Genomic DNA, 16,684 nt, shown 5'->3' with positions numbered 1-16,684 from the left:
GCAATGGCCATTGAGCTAGGCCAACTGGCTTCATCATTAGTGCAGTTGAGGGAACTGCTTGCAACTTTCTTGTACTTATTGTGTGCATCAGGGGCGTAGCCAAGGGGGGGGTTGGGGGGGTTCAAACCCCCCCCGAAATTTTTCAGTTTTGCTTGCGTATATATACACGCACACATACAAACGCACGCACGAACATACATAAAGTATGGTTGAACCCCCCCCCCCCCCGAAAAAAATTTCTGGCTACGCCCCTGGTGTGCATAGGAGTGTCCTGACAAGAGAAACCTTGTTGTAAAACTCCTTCTTGCTCACACAACATCAAAGGTCTTTTGAACGGAGCACTGCCTTTGCTGACAGTCACTGGGAGTTGGTATAGTTTGTGGGAGACGTCTCTCCAGTCCTGGCCCTAGCCATCAGTCCAGAGCAGCTGTGTCCACAAGCGTCCAGTTGAGTCGGTACACACAGTCTCTTCTGTTTCTCCTCCATGGCATCCCTCTGGCGGCCATCCCCATACTGCCCCTACCTCTGCAGAGGCAATGGCACTATTCCAGGGCGCCTCTTGGGAGCTGGTGCACCAGGCGAGGATGTGGCAAGACGCAGCAGACCAGCTAGTGCATCTCCAGGTTTGAGGGCTTCCAGACACCTGTGGCCCCCAAACCTTTCGAGGTCTTGAAGGATCCCACAAAACTACCGTAAAATGCCGAACAAGCGCCCGCACCCGACCAAGCGCCCCCCTCCCTTTTTCGGGAGGTCTGAAATAAGCGCCAGTGACCGAGCAATTCAGAAAAATTCTTTCGAAGCGCGGAATCGAACCAGTGACCTCTCGCTCCGCAGCGCGTGGCGCTAACCACTACGCCACAAAATGCAGATCCTTCTGCATTTTGGGGCAGATATTTGTGCAGCGTAGCAATGCGTCCATCACGGGCCGCTTTTCTTGCTATCGCATTCATTGCTTTGCCGTTACGGCGAAACTGTGACTTTTTTACAGCGAAAGCTGTTATGAGATCATTTCAGTGGCCGTTTTTGGCGCCGTTGTTGTCCGCCGCCGCCGCTGGTATCCGTAACCACTATCACTCGAAATAAGAAAAAAAAACGAAATAAGAAAAAAATTCCAGGATGGAACGAGGTTCGAACCTGGGCCCTCTGCGTGGGAGCCCAGTATTCAACCTCTGAGCCATGCCGGTTCTTGAAACTGCATTGCAAAAAGGTCCTATACAGGCTTCATGTCGGGAAGGAACCACATTAACATATGCAATATAGCGTGGTAGAAGAGTAAAATAAGCACCAAGCGTTGCACAACGCGAATTCTGTAACCAGCCGTCACACAATGCGAATTGCGCAACGAGTAGGTTGTTGAATGCTTCCAACCCATTACAAAGGGCTCCGCCATAATTCTTCCTCATCATCAGGCACAGCATCAACAAAGTGCGCATAATGCCTTACATGCGTTTGGCAGGTACCACGGCTCTCCGTAGAATGGCGAAAAATGGCGCATTGCCTGCTTCCCCACTTCTAAAAAATTACAATGATTTATAGCATAGTTGGTTCCTCGCAAGCGCACTTGTATTGGTTGCCAAGGAAGCCCATAAGAGCATGATTCATTTCCTCGGAGTCTCAGTAAAGTTCTTTGCCCCCCCATCTCTCTCCCACGTCAACGTAGCTATACAGCATGGTGGGAGAGAGAAATAGCGACTGGGCGTCACCCAATGCAAATTACACAACAGGTGGACCGTTTAAAGCTTCCAACCCATTACAAAGGGCTGAGCCATAATTCATCATCATCAGTCGTCGCGTCAACAAAGTGCACATAATGCCTTGTGCCTTGTAGCTGGTGCCTCGCTTCTCCGTAGAATGACGAATAATGGCTTAGTAAGTGCTTCCCAACTTCACAAAAATTGGGATTTATGGCGTAGTGGGTACCTTGCTAGTGTACTTGTATTAGTAGCCCCAAGAGAGCTTACAGCGGGCTCTAGAAACACCGCTCTTCCAGCTTTTGCTGTGACTGTGCTGCGGTTTCAGCACAGGCCTGGCAATTTTTTTTCAAGACGAGCATCGCTTGTGTAAAAAGAACCACGAAAATGAGTACATAGAATGCGTATCTAATGTTTGTGAAGTTTCGTTGTCATGTGGCTGGTCGTATATTGGTCAAACCGGTCGCTGCTTCAGTGGTTTGACAGTGACGAGGGGGAATAAAAACAGTAAATAAATAAAGCATTTCATTGGAAATATAGATGGGCATTTTTTATTTTTAGCGGCTCTCCCGCCGCCATCTTGAATTTCGGTCCAGGACCGAGCAAGCCCCCCCCCCCCTCCAAATCTGGTCGGATTATCCTTCACTGTGGGGGGGGGGGGGCTTGCTCAGCATTTTACGGTATACTCGGCGTTGGATGCCCACCTGGTCACCCTCCTCAAGTGCACCCAACTCAGAGGCATGCAGCTGCTGTAAGACTGGCCATGCACCTTAGGTGTGCAGTGTATGGGAGGGTGTAGCAGATGCTTGACACCCAACGGCCCACGTGCGATTCCTCCTCTTTCTCTGTCTTCTTCCGTCACTGGCCAGCCCACTTCTGTCGATACCTCCATTCTCATGTTCCTTCTCTTGAGGTTCGCTGTTGAATCACTTTCTTTTCGTCTTCCTCCATGATGATAATGAGAGTTACGAAAGGGTTGCACTCGTCACTGTCTTTTTTCTCCCTTGTGACCTTTTGTTATTGGGCTTCCTCACCCGTCTATCTCATCCTCCTTGCCCGACTCCTTGTCGCTACTATTCGCTTCCTTTCTGTCAGCATCTTTGTTGTCAGTGTTCTTGCCCTGTGCGACGTCCATCCCGGAGACGTTGCAGGGCTTTCTTCATCTTTGTCAAGCAACCTGCGCATTTTAGCCTCGCACCATTCACTCCTTTCGTCTGCTGCCCGCCACTTCTGCTGTTCCCAGTTATTGTCCTCGTCACTGTTGTGCTTGATGTCCATGTCAGCCGCTTGAGGTGTGCGTCACATCTGATGCCTTCCAGTTGCCCTGGATGTGTTACATCGCCGGGAGGATGCAGTTGAAACTATGGCCCTCAGCCGCAGCCACTCGCTTTTGCTCGTTTGTTTTCTGGCACCAGCTGTCGTGGTTACTGAAGATTGTCATGCAGCATGGGCTTTGGTCACCTACATGCAGGGGAATGGCTGACATGGGGCGGCCTTCCCCACAAATGGGGTTCTGCCTGTAATGTAGCCAGGGCCCCTTGTTGCAGGTGCCTGTGTGGGAGATGGTTGGCCTCCTCAGTCTCTGGCCAGTCAGGCAGTCCAGGGAATCCAGGCCTGTCAGGCCCAGCTGCATCCGCCAGTGTCCAGACGACAATGATGATGATGGTGACCTACATCACTGGCTCACACCCACTCTGGGATATTGGCCAAGAAACGAATAAATAAAAATAAAGGACACACACACCTTGTCGTCTGGGCCTGGGGGGTGCGCCTTGCCCTGGACTGACGGCTGGGGCTGGGACTGCGGAGACGTGGTCGTCTTCTACGAGTTGTGACTCCCAATAGTCGGAGCAGTAGCCAACGATGTTTGTAATTTCTTTGAGTACTTCTCTGCACAAACATACATTTTATTTTCCTGATATTATCAACACCGAAACAACAAATGTGTTACGTAGCTGACACTACGGTTTGCCTAACCAAATGCCCCTGGACTGCTTTCCTTCACTGCAGTGGTCTTATACTTCTCAGAAGACGTAGCGCTTCTACAATACTGCGTTTTATTTATTATTTCGCATACACAAATTGTTGCATAGTTCTTTGACATCATCAAGGTTGACATGAAGGGGTGCCTCAACCTTTGCGACATAAGTGCCACCTCAGTGACAGTCACCTTCGTTTGGAAAGCATGCCTATTATGAAAGGTACAACAAAGGACTGAACACAGGAAACAGTGCGACAGTGGGTTTTTTGTTATGTTTAATAAGTTTTCAAGGTGAACAAATACCAATACGAGCAACCATGTTTCCAATGAGTGTAGCAGAGATTAGGCAACAGACAAACATTGAAGTATGAGACAGGTATGAAGTGGTGCTTCACCCAAACCATTGAAAGGCTGTGTATGTTGTTTTTCTTGCAGCTGTGCTTGCAGAGGACAATGCCAAGGTTCAAGGTGCGATGGAGAAGAATCAGACACTTGTAAGGCAGAGCACACAAGAGGAGAGTGTGTCACCATTTTCACGTAGAAGTGGCTTCTTCTCTGGTAGCGGGAAGCTCTTTGATGATGATGATGAAGAGGTGTGTATGCATCAGGCTCGTTTTCCTTGTGACATTCCAGTCAGAAGCTGCCAATCACCAATCCCTTGTGCCCATCCTTCTTTCACGCTTTTTCAGTCCTGCATTACATTTTCCATCGGGCTAGACAAAGCTTGCAGAGCGAGTTGGAGTGATCAGTGGTTGTAGGGCTTGAATCGTTCAACATGCGCAACTTGTGTCTTGTGCGAACAGTGGTTCTCAGCTGCCACTTCTTCACTGATGCAAGTCACCTTGACAAATGGACCTAGATATGTGGAAAGGAGCTTTTGCCAAAGTTCCTTCTTTCCATCTGGTGTCCACACATATGCTAAATCATTTTTGGCAAAGGTGATTGACTGACAGGTGCCTTGCATCATAACAGTTCCTAGCGTGAGCATGGGAGGAGAGAGTTCCGAGCTGGGCAAGTCGACGTGCTTCTTCGGTGCGACACTAACATGTTCGTTAACCGAGAGAGGAAGTATGGCATTGAGAAAACTTCGAGGGTGGCGAGTGTAGAGGAGATAGAAAGGCATATACAGTAGAACCCCGCTGTTACGTTCCCGGCTGTTACGTTTTCCCGGCTGTTACGTCATTTTCCGCCGGTCCCGGCATAGCTCCCATAGGATACAATGTATTGGGAACCCCGCTGTTACGTCGTAACTGTCGGACCGTTCCCGTATGATACGTCGCGAAGTGCGCTCGGAGCCGACCGAGTCACGACCAAAGAGAGCGGCCATGGTGCATTTTCACGCAGCTTGGCCTCGTTTGAACGTAATATTAGCCGCATGAGAGGCGCAAGCAACAGAATCTTTCAATTGATCCAAACAAAAGCATGGCCTTCGAGATTCAAATTGCAAAGATGGCGTCTATGACGTAACTGCTCGCGAAAACAAGGCCTTCGAGATTGGCATTTACTATTGACAAAAGCATAGCCTTTGAGATTTGTATTGCACAAACATGGCGTGTATGACGTAATTGCTTGCGAAAGCAAGGCCTTCGAGATTGGCATTCACTTCTGCCATCACGTTGGCGTAGACTCATCATCATCGTTATTTGTCGGAGAACGGGAGGAGTTCGAGCTGGTTAGAGCTCGCATGGTCGTGCGTGCAGTTCGCGGTCGGACTCGCTGCGCCGGTCGTGATTGCGTGTGCTTAGTTCTTTCATGCCTACAGCTGTTGGTGTTAAAAAAATCACATACGTTGATTACATTTCTGTGGATGAGGCCGTCCTAAGCTCCGCGTTTCTATCCATCGACTAGATCGCGGCTGAGCGCGCCAATTTTCGTGCTGCTCGTAAGAATTGAAATAAGATTCTGTACCACTAAATATTTTGCCGTTTTTCCTGTTTTTCGGCTCTTACGTTTCCCGTCTCTTACGTTTATTTCCTACGGTCCCTTCAAAAACGTATCAGCGGGGTTCTACTGTAACCGGTGACATTGTGTCTTGTGGTATTAATAACGCATGTAACAGAACGTGATGCACCATCCCAGTTCTTATGATCTGCTGAGACATAGTACTGTTACGTTCGGCCGAGCTGGGCTCCAGGCCGACTCGGGAAATGCACCGCTAGACGAAGAACAAGTTTTAATACGGCATGCTGAAAAGAAGAGGTACAAAGAATGCGCGCACGGCTTGTTATGCTTTCTCTTTTAATGCATCGTCGTGACGAGAGGAGCGGGAAACGCAAATGCTTCGCCGACACTGCACATGAACGACATCGCGTTATCACCAGAACATCTTGGCCTGGCTTTGGCACTGGATGAAAACAAGTTCACATGCATGATCGCAACAGCCCCGTGTCCCCCCATGTCTTCTCCGAATTGCTCGATCGCCGCTCTCTGTCGACCACACACCAACCCGAAGGCAGGCGGCGACGCTGGCCGTCAAAATCTTCAAACGGCTTTTAAAAAACAGTATTTTCTTAGCACTTGGCACGATTTTGCTTAGCATTGCAATTCCTTCCTTCATCCGTAGCATGGCACACAGATGCACACTTGTTCCACAACTTTTGTTCAGACCAGTATGCCTACAACAACAGCCAGGGGAACTAACAATGCGGCTCAAAGAATGGAGGCTGTCGCTCGGGATACAAGGGCACCGTCGAAAAAGTGTCCTTGTTCTGTTTACCAGCCGACGCAGAACAACGCGACAGATGGAAACATGCAATCCTGCTACAGGACACTGTCGGATTTTCGTTCGACTTCAAGTACGTTCGTGTGTGTGAAAAACATTTCGATGCAAGTGACATTGTACGTGCGGACATGTGCACACTGAATGGAAACATTGTTTCACTGCCTCAAGATCGAGCAAGACTGGTGGAAGACGCCGTGCCTAGAATTGTGTGTGTAGCGTGTTTGTAGTTTTGTATGAAGTGCGGTGTTCGGAGTGTGTGCGTTTGCGTTCTGGATAATGATAGAAATTGAAATGTGATGGCGTGGGCCAAAATGCAATATTTTGTTTTATTTTGATAGTGCTGTTTGCTGGTGCTGACGCTGAACCGAGAAAATTTCTAGAAAGGTTCAAAAAAGAGTAAGGCAGTTTTTTTGTACAATTGATCAGTTTAAGCTGAATAACTGGGTTGATGGAAGCACCGGGTTGATTTCGATTTGCGCTGGCATTTACATAGAAGGAACAGGGTGGCTAACTAGAACGCCAACTTAGAGATCGTGGTCATTGCGACAGTATGTGGGAATGGATAAAAAAAAAAAGAGCCACGTATATTAGAATGCGGTAGTGTTATGAAAGCTGCATGTTTAAAATCAAAACCTTTTGCTTGAAAATCGCACATAATGCCTATTGTTGGAACTTCGTCTTCATCAGCCTAGCAGACGCCGTTAATCATCATCGTGATTGCTCTTCACGAGCTGCCGCTCGCTCGAGGGCACGAAACCATCTTTTTTTTTTCATGTTCCATTAAAGTGTTCGTTCGGACGTGCCGTCTATTCTTCTAAACGACAGTCTGGTTGCCGGCGGACCTTGAGGTCCACCACATGGTGCCGAAACCCGGGATCTTCCGAACGACGCCTCATCGATTCAAGGTGCCGCGTTGCGACCCCTGAGCCTTTGGCGAAGAGTTCCCGGCTGCCGACTGACCCATGGAACGGCTACTCCGACGACGCAAGTGCCTGCGCTCGCAACTGGATGGCATCGTCCAAGAAGCGGAAGGCCTCCTACGAGAACCAGAGCTGTCATCATCACAGGTCAGCGTTTCAATTGACCGAATCAACGCGATCTACGCACAGATAACGAAGATTGATGAAAGCCTAATAGACGAGACACCTGACGAGCTGATCGAGGCAGAGATCACAGACGCGAGCAAATATGGCGACAAGATTGTCACATTGACGGCAAAGCTTCGCTTTGCGATTCTGAACAACCAGTCGTCTCAAGCCTCGCGCCCGACGACGAGCCAAGCCTTGACGACGACGAGCCAAGCTTCCGTCAGTTTCAGGTCGAGACTGCCGCGACTAGAACTGCAGAAATTCGACGGCAACCGACAAAAATGGCATCGATTTTGGATGCAGTTCTCGACGGCAGTGCACAACAACGACGACCTCAGCGCTGCCGAGAAATTCAACTACTTGAGCACGCTTGTCACTGGAACTGCCGCTGCAGCCATTTCCGGACTCCAGGCAACGGGGGAGTGCTATGAAGACGCGATAGATATCCTCAAGAAACGCTTCGGGGACGAGAGGATTATCGTTCAGGAACATCTTCGAAGCCTCTTAGATCTCAGGCCAGTCTTGTCGTCTTCTAGCACCACCGAACTTAGAGACCTCTACGACGAAGTGCAAGTACATGTCAGGAGTCTCAAAGCGCTTGGAACAAGCCCCAATACATACTGCTCCATGCTACGGGAGATTCTCTTGCGAGTCCTACCATCCGACTTGGTGCTCAAGTATCATGAACTTCAGAAGCCGACGACAACTGCGGTATCAACGATGCAAGCGCAAAGGGACCCACAGGACAGGACGACAGAAATCGAGAAAGAGCTGCAAGATCTTCTGGAGTTCCTCGAACATCAGCTTCATTGCAGAGAAACTCTGGCGGCGTGTGCGTCCCCAAGACCTGAAATCTCTCAACCAACTGGAGACATGCCGCGACGAGTAAGGCATCGTACTATGTCGTCAGCAGCGTCTCTGCAAAGTGTGCTGGGGAAGCCTGATCCATGTCTATTTTGTAAGTCGACGAAGCATCGTGCCGAAGTCTGCGACGACGAAACGAATTTGGCGGTCAAGAAGCAGATTCTCGCCAAGGCCGGGCGATGCTTTCGTTGTCTCAAGCAAGGTCACATGGCAAGAGACTGCAGGGGACGACAAAAATGCGATAGATGCTCTCGACGACATGCAACATCCATGTGTGACCCGGACTTCCGGAAGAAGGCAAACGAGGCTTCTGCGACAGCAGTCAATCTCCTCTCGGAACAAGCGAGCCCTGTTATATTATTACAGTCCTTGACAGCCAAGATAGCAGGCACGATGTCTTCAAGGTACTACAGGGTACTCTTCGATGGAGGGAGTCAGCGGAGCTTCATCACCATCGAAGCATCTCGCCAACTTGGCTGCCAGCTGTTGCAAGAAGAAACGGTGACAGTTGGAGTTTTCGGAGGTCACAAGACGCTGAAAACAATGAGAAGAGTCCGTGTCAGCATTTTCGAAGAAGCCAAGAAGGAACCGATTATAATCGATGCTTTAGAAGTAGAGGACATCTGTAGCAAGCACATTCCAATTCCAAGCGAAGAAGTCACAAGGAAGATGGAACAAACTGGATTGGACACGCGAGCCCTTCGTCTAAAAGGAGAAAACGAAAACTCCATTTCCTTGCTCGTTGGGTCCGACTACTACTGGCGTTTTGTGACCGGTGATGTGAGAAGTGTGTGCAACAGATGGAAAGATCTAAAGGCTGTACACACTAAACTGGGATGGACTGTGCAAGGTCCACTACCTATCTCAGGAAAAATGATTCACTGCTCAACCGCCGTAGTACTTCGAACCTGCATTGAAAAAGACACGGTTTCGGATGCTCTCACGCAATTTTGGAATCTGGAAAGTATCGGCGTCAAAGATGAAGAAAGCATCTCAGACAGCGAACAGACACTACAAGAATTCGAATGAAATATAACTAAAAAGGACGGTCGTTATCAAGTTCGACTTCCTTGGAAGAAAACTGTAGAACTTGAAGACAATTTCTCTGTGGCCAATAAACGCCTTGGAAATTTGATGTGCAAGCTCATGAAGGACCACAGCCTTCTGGAAAAATATGACAAGACCATACGTGTATACAGTCAAATCTCGTTACAACGAACACCACATTAACGAACATTTCAAATTAACGAACTTTTAAGAAATCCCGTGCCGACTGCTTATAGTTTCAATGTAAAAATATTTCACTACTACGAACTTCAGATTAACGAACATTTCAGAATAACGATCGTTATTTAATTCCCGTGTAATCTTAACAACACCTCAATACTACGAACTTATATCCCGAAATGCGAGGATTCTTAGATTTCAGTGTATCGGTCATGGCAGTCGGAGCTGTAAGGTAGCAGACGACGCAGCGCGAAGAGCGGACGCCCTCCCGCTAAAACCTGAGATGGCACGGGAGGAGAAAGACGCGGGCGGAGAACTTTTTTTTTTCCCCCTTCGGTTGCGGAGGCGACAACGCATCAGGTTTTGTAAAGGCCCAACCGCATGCATAGCACGCGACTTTCGAGCGAAGGCGACTGCGACAAACGGGCTCCGTCGCGCTGCTCGATTGAAAACTATGGCGCGCACGCAGGCAAATTACGAAAAAGAATTACAGAGTAGATGAATGACAACATGCCAAATTTATTATTGTCTTGTTTGAGATAAAGATGACATAAAAGCGTTTCGGGACTTCCTTTTTTTCGCAATCTTATGTTTAACCGCGGCAGTAGTATCTGCTGTGATCCCATGGGGCGCCCGGAAGCGTACGCTGCCTACGCTACGTCGCACTTTGCAAACTGCGTTATGTTGGGGTTAGTCCACGAGGCGCATCTCGACAACGTTTCCTCTTGCTGTCATAGAACGTTTAAGAAAAGCCGCAGCGCCTCACATCGTTGCTTCGCAGGGAGAAGGGCTACCTCACACGACGACGATGTTGACATTGCAGCAAGCTACCACCAATGCAGCAAGCTACCACCGAAACATCAAAACGAACCGTCGATCATAAATAACGACAAAATACGGCCGCTGCCTCGCTCTCCGCGTGAGATGGGGCTGTAAATAAGGTAGTCTATAACTTGCATTCCTTGAAGTACGCGCCGATTGGAAGCATCACGAGCAAATTGCAACCGAAGCAAGGGTCAGAGATGCTGCCATGTTGTTGGATATCGTCATGCTCACTTCCGGGCGACAAGCGGTGTTTTCTGGCTTTCCAGAAACCTGGGATGCTATCGCGGAACGATTCTATTTCAGATTCCAATGCCTTTCGTGCTTTTCGCGCTTGGCCAGTGGTCAGAACGACGGTCCGTCCGCGTTATCAGCGCGATCAGCCAGCCGTGTGGAATCGGAAATAGCATCGTTTCGCGATTGCACCCCTGCGACAAGCGACGGCGATGGATGGCCCTCCGCGACAGCAAATCCTGTCGGCCGTCGCTCAAAACTCGCGTGCATGCAGTTGGGCCTTAAAGGATTGCAGCGATGACATGGACGACGATGTCACGGTAGCGACGGTAGCACCCGAAGATCGCGACGAGTCCGTGTCGGCCACAGATGCGTTGGACTACTTGAGGAAACTCCGCATATTCATAAAAAAAAGCGACCGAAGCGGCGGATAAAAATGCGGACGGTCTAGAATCGTTCGTGACGCAGAGATTGTGCTGCACCCGTCAAAAAAACGATCACAGACTATTTCAAATAAACGTGCCTTGTCTGACGTTCACGTGTGCATTGTTGTGAGAAACGAGTTCAAGGACGTACCGTTGCAAAGGTAGGACGTTTGCGTTACTGAAATTCTATTGTTATGGTAAATTTTTGGGCTTTCACTATAACGACCTTTCAGAATAACGAACATTTTTCCGCGGTCCCCTGAAGTTCGTTATACCGAGATTTCACTGTATCTGGAAGAAGGTTCAGCAGAACGAGTTTCCAGTTCAAGTTACACACGTGATCACCGACCGTACTACATGCCGCATCGAGCCATGATCAAGGAAGACCGGACTACAACAAAGATTCGCATCGTTTTTGACGCGTCCTCCCATGAACGCGGAGCGAAATCACTGAATGACAACTTGGAATCCGGTCCGAACCTAAACCCCGACGTAGCCACACTCCTCTTGCATTTCCGGAGATACAAGGTGGCTATGACAGCAGATGTGGAAAAGGCGTTCCTTCAGATTGGTCTACATGAAGAGGACAGAGATTCCCTCCGATTCCTCTGGTTCGCCAATTCTCCCGAGGCAAATCAACCATTACCAGAAGAAGAAATCTGGAGAATGACCAGAGTGCCGTTTGGAGCAACTTCAAGCCCTTTTCTTCTGATGGCCACCCTGCAACACCATTTCCGGTGCGCCGAAAACCGCTACAAATCGACGGCTCTCCTGCTTCAGAAATCCATGTACATGGATGACCTTCTGATAGGAGCCGACACAACACAAGATGCTATTAGGATGCATGAAGAAATAGTGAAAATATTCAAGGATGCATCTATGAACATCAGGAAGTGGAAAAGCAATGACCCTGCAGTGACTGCCTGTTTTCAAGATTCCATCGTAACACAAGACCAACCCCTTTGTACGCCGCCAGGAATGCTGAAAGTTCTTGGGATGTCTTGGAACACGGAGAATGACAGCTTCTGTTTCCATCCTATGAGCATCTTGCACTTTATTTCGCAGCATGAAGTGACCAAGCGTTTTGCTCTACAAGCTGTGGCAAGGTTTTATGACCCGTTAGGTCTCATGTCTCCCTTTCTTGTGAGAGCGAAGATATTTCTGCAAGACCTTTGGAAAGCTAATCTAGAGTGGGATGAACCGTTACCAACCCATTTGGCGGGCGCATGGTTAAAATGGAGTCAAGAAGTAACGCATCTCCAATCCACGTTCCTAGGTTTCTGGGAGCCGGAATGCGAAGGCCGATTTTTGAGACGTACCTACACATTTTTGCCGACGCTAGCGAATCGGCATACGGAGCAGTAGCGTACGCTTCCATGTTTGATTCGAAGGGCGAAGCTTGTAGTGCAATCCTGTTTGCGAAGACGAGGGTTGCGCCAATCAAAACAATAACCCTGGCTCGACTTGAGTTGATGTCTGCTCTGCTGGCAGCACGCATTTACCGTTACCTTCCAAGCAACTCTGACCTACATTTCAAGAAGGTAACAATTTGGTCCGACTCACAAATTACGCTCTGCTGGATTCGGAAGGAACCAACGGCATGGAAGACATTCGTCAGAAATCGGGTGGCTGAAATCCAAAAACTTACAGATCTCTCGTTTTGGCGTTTCTGCCCAGGCAAGGAAAATCCCGCAGACTTATTGACAAGAGGTATATCAGCTGAGAAACTACATCAGACAGAACTGTGGTGGCATGGACCAAAATGGATGATCGATCCCTCAAGATGGCCAGAAGACTCTTGTCAAGACATGCGAGGAGAAGTACCAGAATGTGCTTCCACAACTATGACTCATGCTGTCAGCGCGAAACCACCATTAGAACGACTAATTGACACGGAGCGGTTCAGCTCCCGCGTCAAACTTCTGCGAGTCACAACGTGGGTGTTGAGATACACGAAGAAGCTTAAAAGAGTGCCCATATCATCACAGGAGCTTCTGACAGAAGAACTACAAGAAGCTGAATTGTATCTGATACGGGCCGAGCAAAAGATACACTTTGGCGATGAAATGACGCACCTTTCGGAAAACAAGCCTGTTAAATCGCTAAGCCAAGTTAGACATCTACGGCTTCTATTGGACAATGGTGGACTGATTCGTGTACAAGGTCGTGCTCTCAGCCAGAGCGAGAACTACGGAGCTCAGAATCTGATCCTTTTACCAAGAGACAGTTATTTCACAACGCTGACTATCCGACAAGCCCATACGAAGGTTCTTCATTGTGGCGTGCGAGATACGCTTATACAGATTCGTGAACGATTTTGGGTTCCACAGGCCAGACAACTAGTCAAGAAAGTCATACGCCAATGCCTGGTGTGTCAGCGAATGCAAGCAAAGCCAGTTCAGCAAGAAACACCTTCTTTACCAAGTGACAGATGTACGAAGGCCGAACCTTTTCTCGTAACAGGAATTGACTTTGCTGGACCATTATACGTCAGAGGAAGTGAACATCAGCGTGCTTATATTGCACTATTCACTTGTGCTGTCACGCGGGCGATCCACTTAGAGTTGGTTGAAGACATGACTACGGAAAACTTTCTCTGTGCCTTCAGAAGATTTATTTCGAGAAGAGGAATTTGTAGAACCATATACAGCAACAATGCCCGAACCTTTATGAAAACATCAAAGGTGCTTGAGAAATTGTGGAAGGCTGTTCGACACCCGGATGTAATCTCGTTTTTCGCGGCATCAGAAATTCATTGGAAGTTCCTGTGCCCAAGTGCTCCCTGGTGGGGAGGCTTCTACGAGAGATTAGTACGCTCTGTGAAGAACTGCTTGAGAAAAATGCTTGGACGGAGACTTGTAGGTTTCACAGAGCTCAGCACGCTTTTAACAGAAGTAGAGGCAGTGCTGAATTCACGTCCTTTGACATTTGTTTACAATGCTGTTGATGAGCCCTACCCACTTTGCCCAGCAAGTTTTCTAGTGGGGCGAAGAATTACATCTCTGCCCCCTTATGAAATACCGAAAGATGCTAAAAGCGAAGACCAGCTGAACAGCCTCTTTCAGAAGCGAGAAGAAAGCTTACAAACCTTTTGGAAACGTTGGCAGAAGGAATATTTGGTCGAACTAAGAAACTTCGCCGTCAACAAAGCGAAACGCACTGACTTGCTGAAGGAAGGAAACTTAGTTCTTATCGGCGACAAACAACGCCCTCGGCAAGTTTGGGTGATGGCAAGGATAAGACGACTACATAACGGACGCGATGGAAAAGTTCGCTCCTGTTCTCTCCAGTTGCCGGGCGGAGCAGAAATCAACCGCCCTGTTCAAATGCTCTACCCACTGGAAGTCGAGTGACGTCATCTGTTGGGCGCGGGAAGATGTTGGAACTTCGTCTTCATCAGCCTAGCAGACGCCGTTAATCATCATCGTGATTGCTCTTCACGAGCTGCCGCTCGCTCGAGGGCACGAAACCATCTTTTTTTTTTCATGTTCCATTAAAGTGTTCGTTCGGACGTACCGTCTATTCTTCTAAACGACAGTCTGGTTGCCGGCGGACCTTGAGGTCCACCACACCTATATCTAGCAAAAGCAGCTCACAGCAATTTCACCTCATTATTTTTTTTTAATCTTCAAAATCAAAAGCGCAAATTATGACACCAAAGAAAAAAAGGAAAACAACACGAGCATCCATCTACGTTTTGTGATATCTCAATCTGCGCTTTTGATTTTTAAAGCTATGTTTCACTAACGATATCCCTCAAGAGGTACTTCAAAGCTATTAATGCCAAGTTAGCCTGATATACAGGCTTGTTTATTGGCACGCGAACTTCTATTTGCAGCTTCATGATGCCGTGTAGAATAAAGTGACAATTAGTCCAAAAATGTGCGTTACGTGCAGCCAGAGCATGGCTATTCTGCAACCTCTAGCGCAAAATATGTTGACCTGTCGTTAATCTAGAACCAGTCACAGTGTTCGGTTTAAGCCTGAAAGTGACTATGCAGGAGTCGAGAAATGTAGGAATGTCACAAACACTCGCGTCGCTTGACAGACACCCTCAGTCAAAACATTGCCAGCAATCAATGACTTGGGCAATTTGACAATGCGCATCATGTACCATATTGACAATACTAATCACTGCTATGATTTGCTGGCGAGAACACGGAGAAGGAAAATATCTGAGGAAGTTCCGCGAACGCGCAACTGCCCTACCAAGCGCGGCAGATCAATGCCCTTTTGCTTACTGTGGTGCCTCCGGTGGCCACTTTTGTCCCTATATGAAACTTTAGCTGGCGTTTCATGACCAGTAAAAAGTAGTGAGGGACCGTGGTAAAAGAAATTGTGTCAGTGTTCCTTCTGTTGCTCTGTCCCGGAAAGAGCTTGAACATTTGGATGCCTACCTTGCACATGCATAGTGGTAACGTGTGAAGTGTGCAAAGAAGAGCCCCTCACAGTGTGATGTTGCGCGTTTGCACTTGTTCAACGTGTTTGTGTGTTTCTTTGCAGTAAAATCAGTTGATGTCTAGTGCCGGTCCTCTCTTGTGTCTGTGTGTTTATATTTTGCACAGCAAAATCTTTGCCAGTTTTCGCAACCAACTAGCCCGCACCACCGTTCTGACGCAACCACATCATCATCATCTGACCTGCCAAAAACTTTTATTTATTTATTTATTTATTTATTTGAAATACCCTCAAGGTACATACAGTACATTATAGAGGGGAGGGGCAAGTACACGATTATATGTAACACGGAACAAGGTACGAAGAGAGAAAACAAAAAACAAAAGAAACATAACAATCAATCAAGTGAGTACAGTATCAATCTACAATAAAGACAAAAGGTAAAGGATAACATCGATTTAAATACTGGTTATACAAAACGTACCGCTCGATTGAGTAAATCGGGTATGAATCTGTAATCATAAGAAGAGAAAGTACAAGGGCGCGAGCTCAGAGCACCAAACAAGAAGAGAAAAAAAAAGAGGCGGAATTTTAACTTGGGTCTTTTCACCCAGCAGCATCACTGGGTTGCTGCTGTTGGCTTCTCAATCACTTGTACGCTATGCTGTAAGCACTTTAGGAAACATTGCTTCAGTTATGTCTTGTGCTTGGGGCAACTACACTAATATTGATCACGTCACACCTGCAGCCATGAATCAGGGATGCAACAGCTGCGCCAATTGTGCCATTTTGATACAGTTTCCTTTTTCTGTGCCGAGCTGCGCCAAAACCACGATATTTGTCGAAATTGCGCGACGCTGCGCCAAAACGCCCCAGGTAGCCGCAATTTTTTTTCAGTTGCGCTAGTTTTAGCCTGGTTTTAGTGCGGAACGAAGCCCGCATTGGCGACCTAATGTTGGAAGAGGTATCCAATCCGATCCAGTGGCGCTTGACTCAAACATGACGTTTATCTATTCTGGCGGGTTTGCTGGTGGGCCGATGGGCTTAAATGTAGTTTTTACTCCTGGTTCAAACGCTGCTCTACAAGGTCATTCAACATGAGCAAAGGTCAGAGGCCATTTAATGTGGAAGCACCGCGTAAGGTTAACTGGCAAGCGGGCCGTTTGACACGTGCTGCAAATCTTAGTGGGGACGTCGTTATTGTTAGGTGGAGTCCGGTTCAAGGCTGCCTT

At 48.0% G+C, this 16,684-nt stretch overlaps 1 protein-coding gene across 1 annotated transcript in view; it reads left to right on the top strand.

Moving 5' to 3' along the window:
• Positions 1-16,684, top strand: part of LOC119379533 (WASH complex subunit 2) — a gene marked incomplete at its 5' end in the record, with an annotated part of 624,148 nt that overhangs the window by 153,968 nt on the left and 453,496 nt on the right. The window contains 1 exon segment of the mRNA XM_037648828.2: positions 4,108-4,265. Coding sequence (XP_037504756.1) covers positions 4,108-4,265 — 158 coding nt within the window.

This window comes from Rhipicephalus sanguineus, chromosome 1 (genome assembly GCF_013339695.2).
Source record: "Rhipicephalus sanguineus isolate Rsan-2018 chromosome 1, BIME_Rsan_1.4, whole genome shotgun sequence".
NCBI classification, from domain to species: Eukaryota; Metazoa; Arthropoda; class Arachnida; order Ixodida; family Ixodidae; genus Rhipicephalus; species Rhipicephalus sanguineus.
Note: the sequence above shows the minus strand (reverse complement) of the source record. Positions and strands in the feature narration are given on the sequence as shown.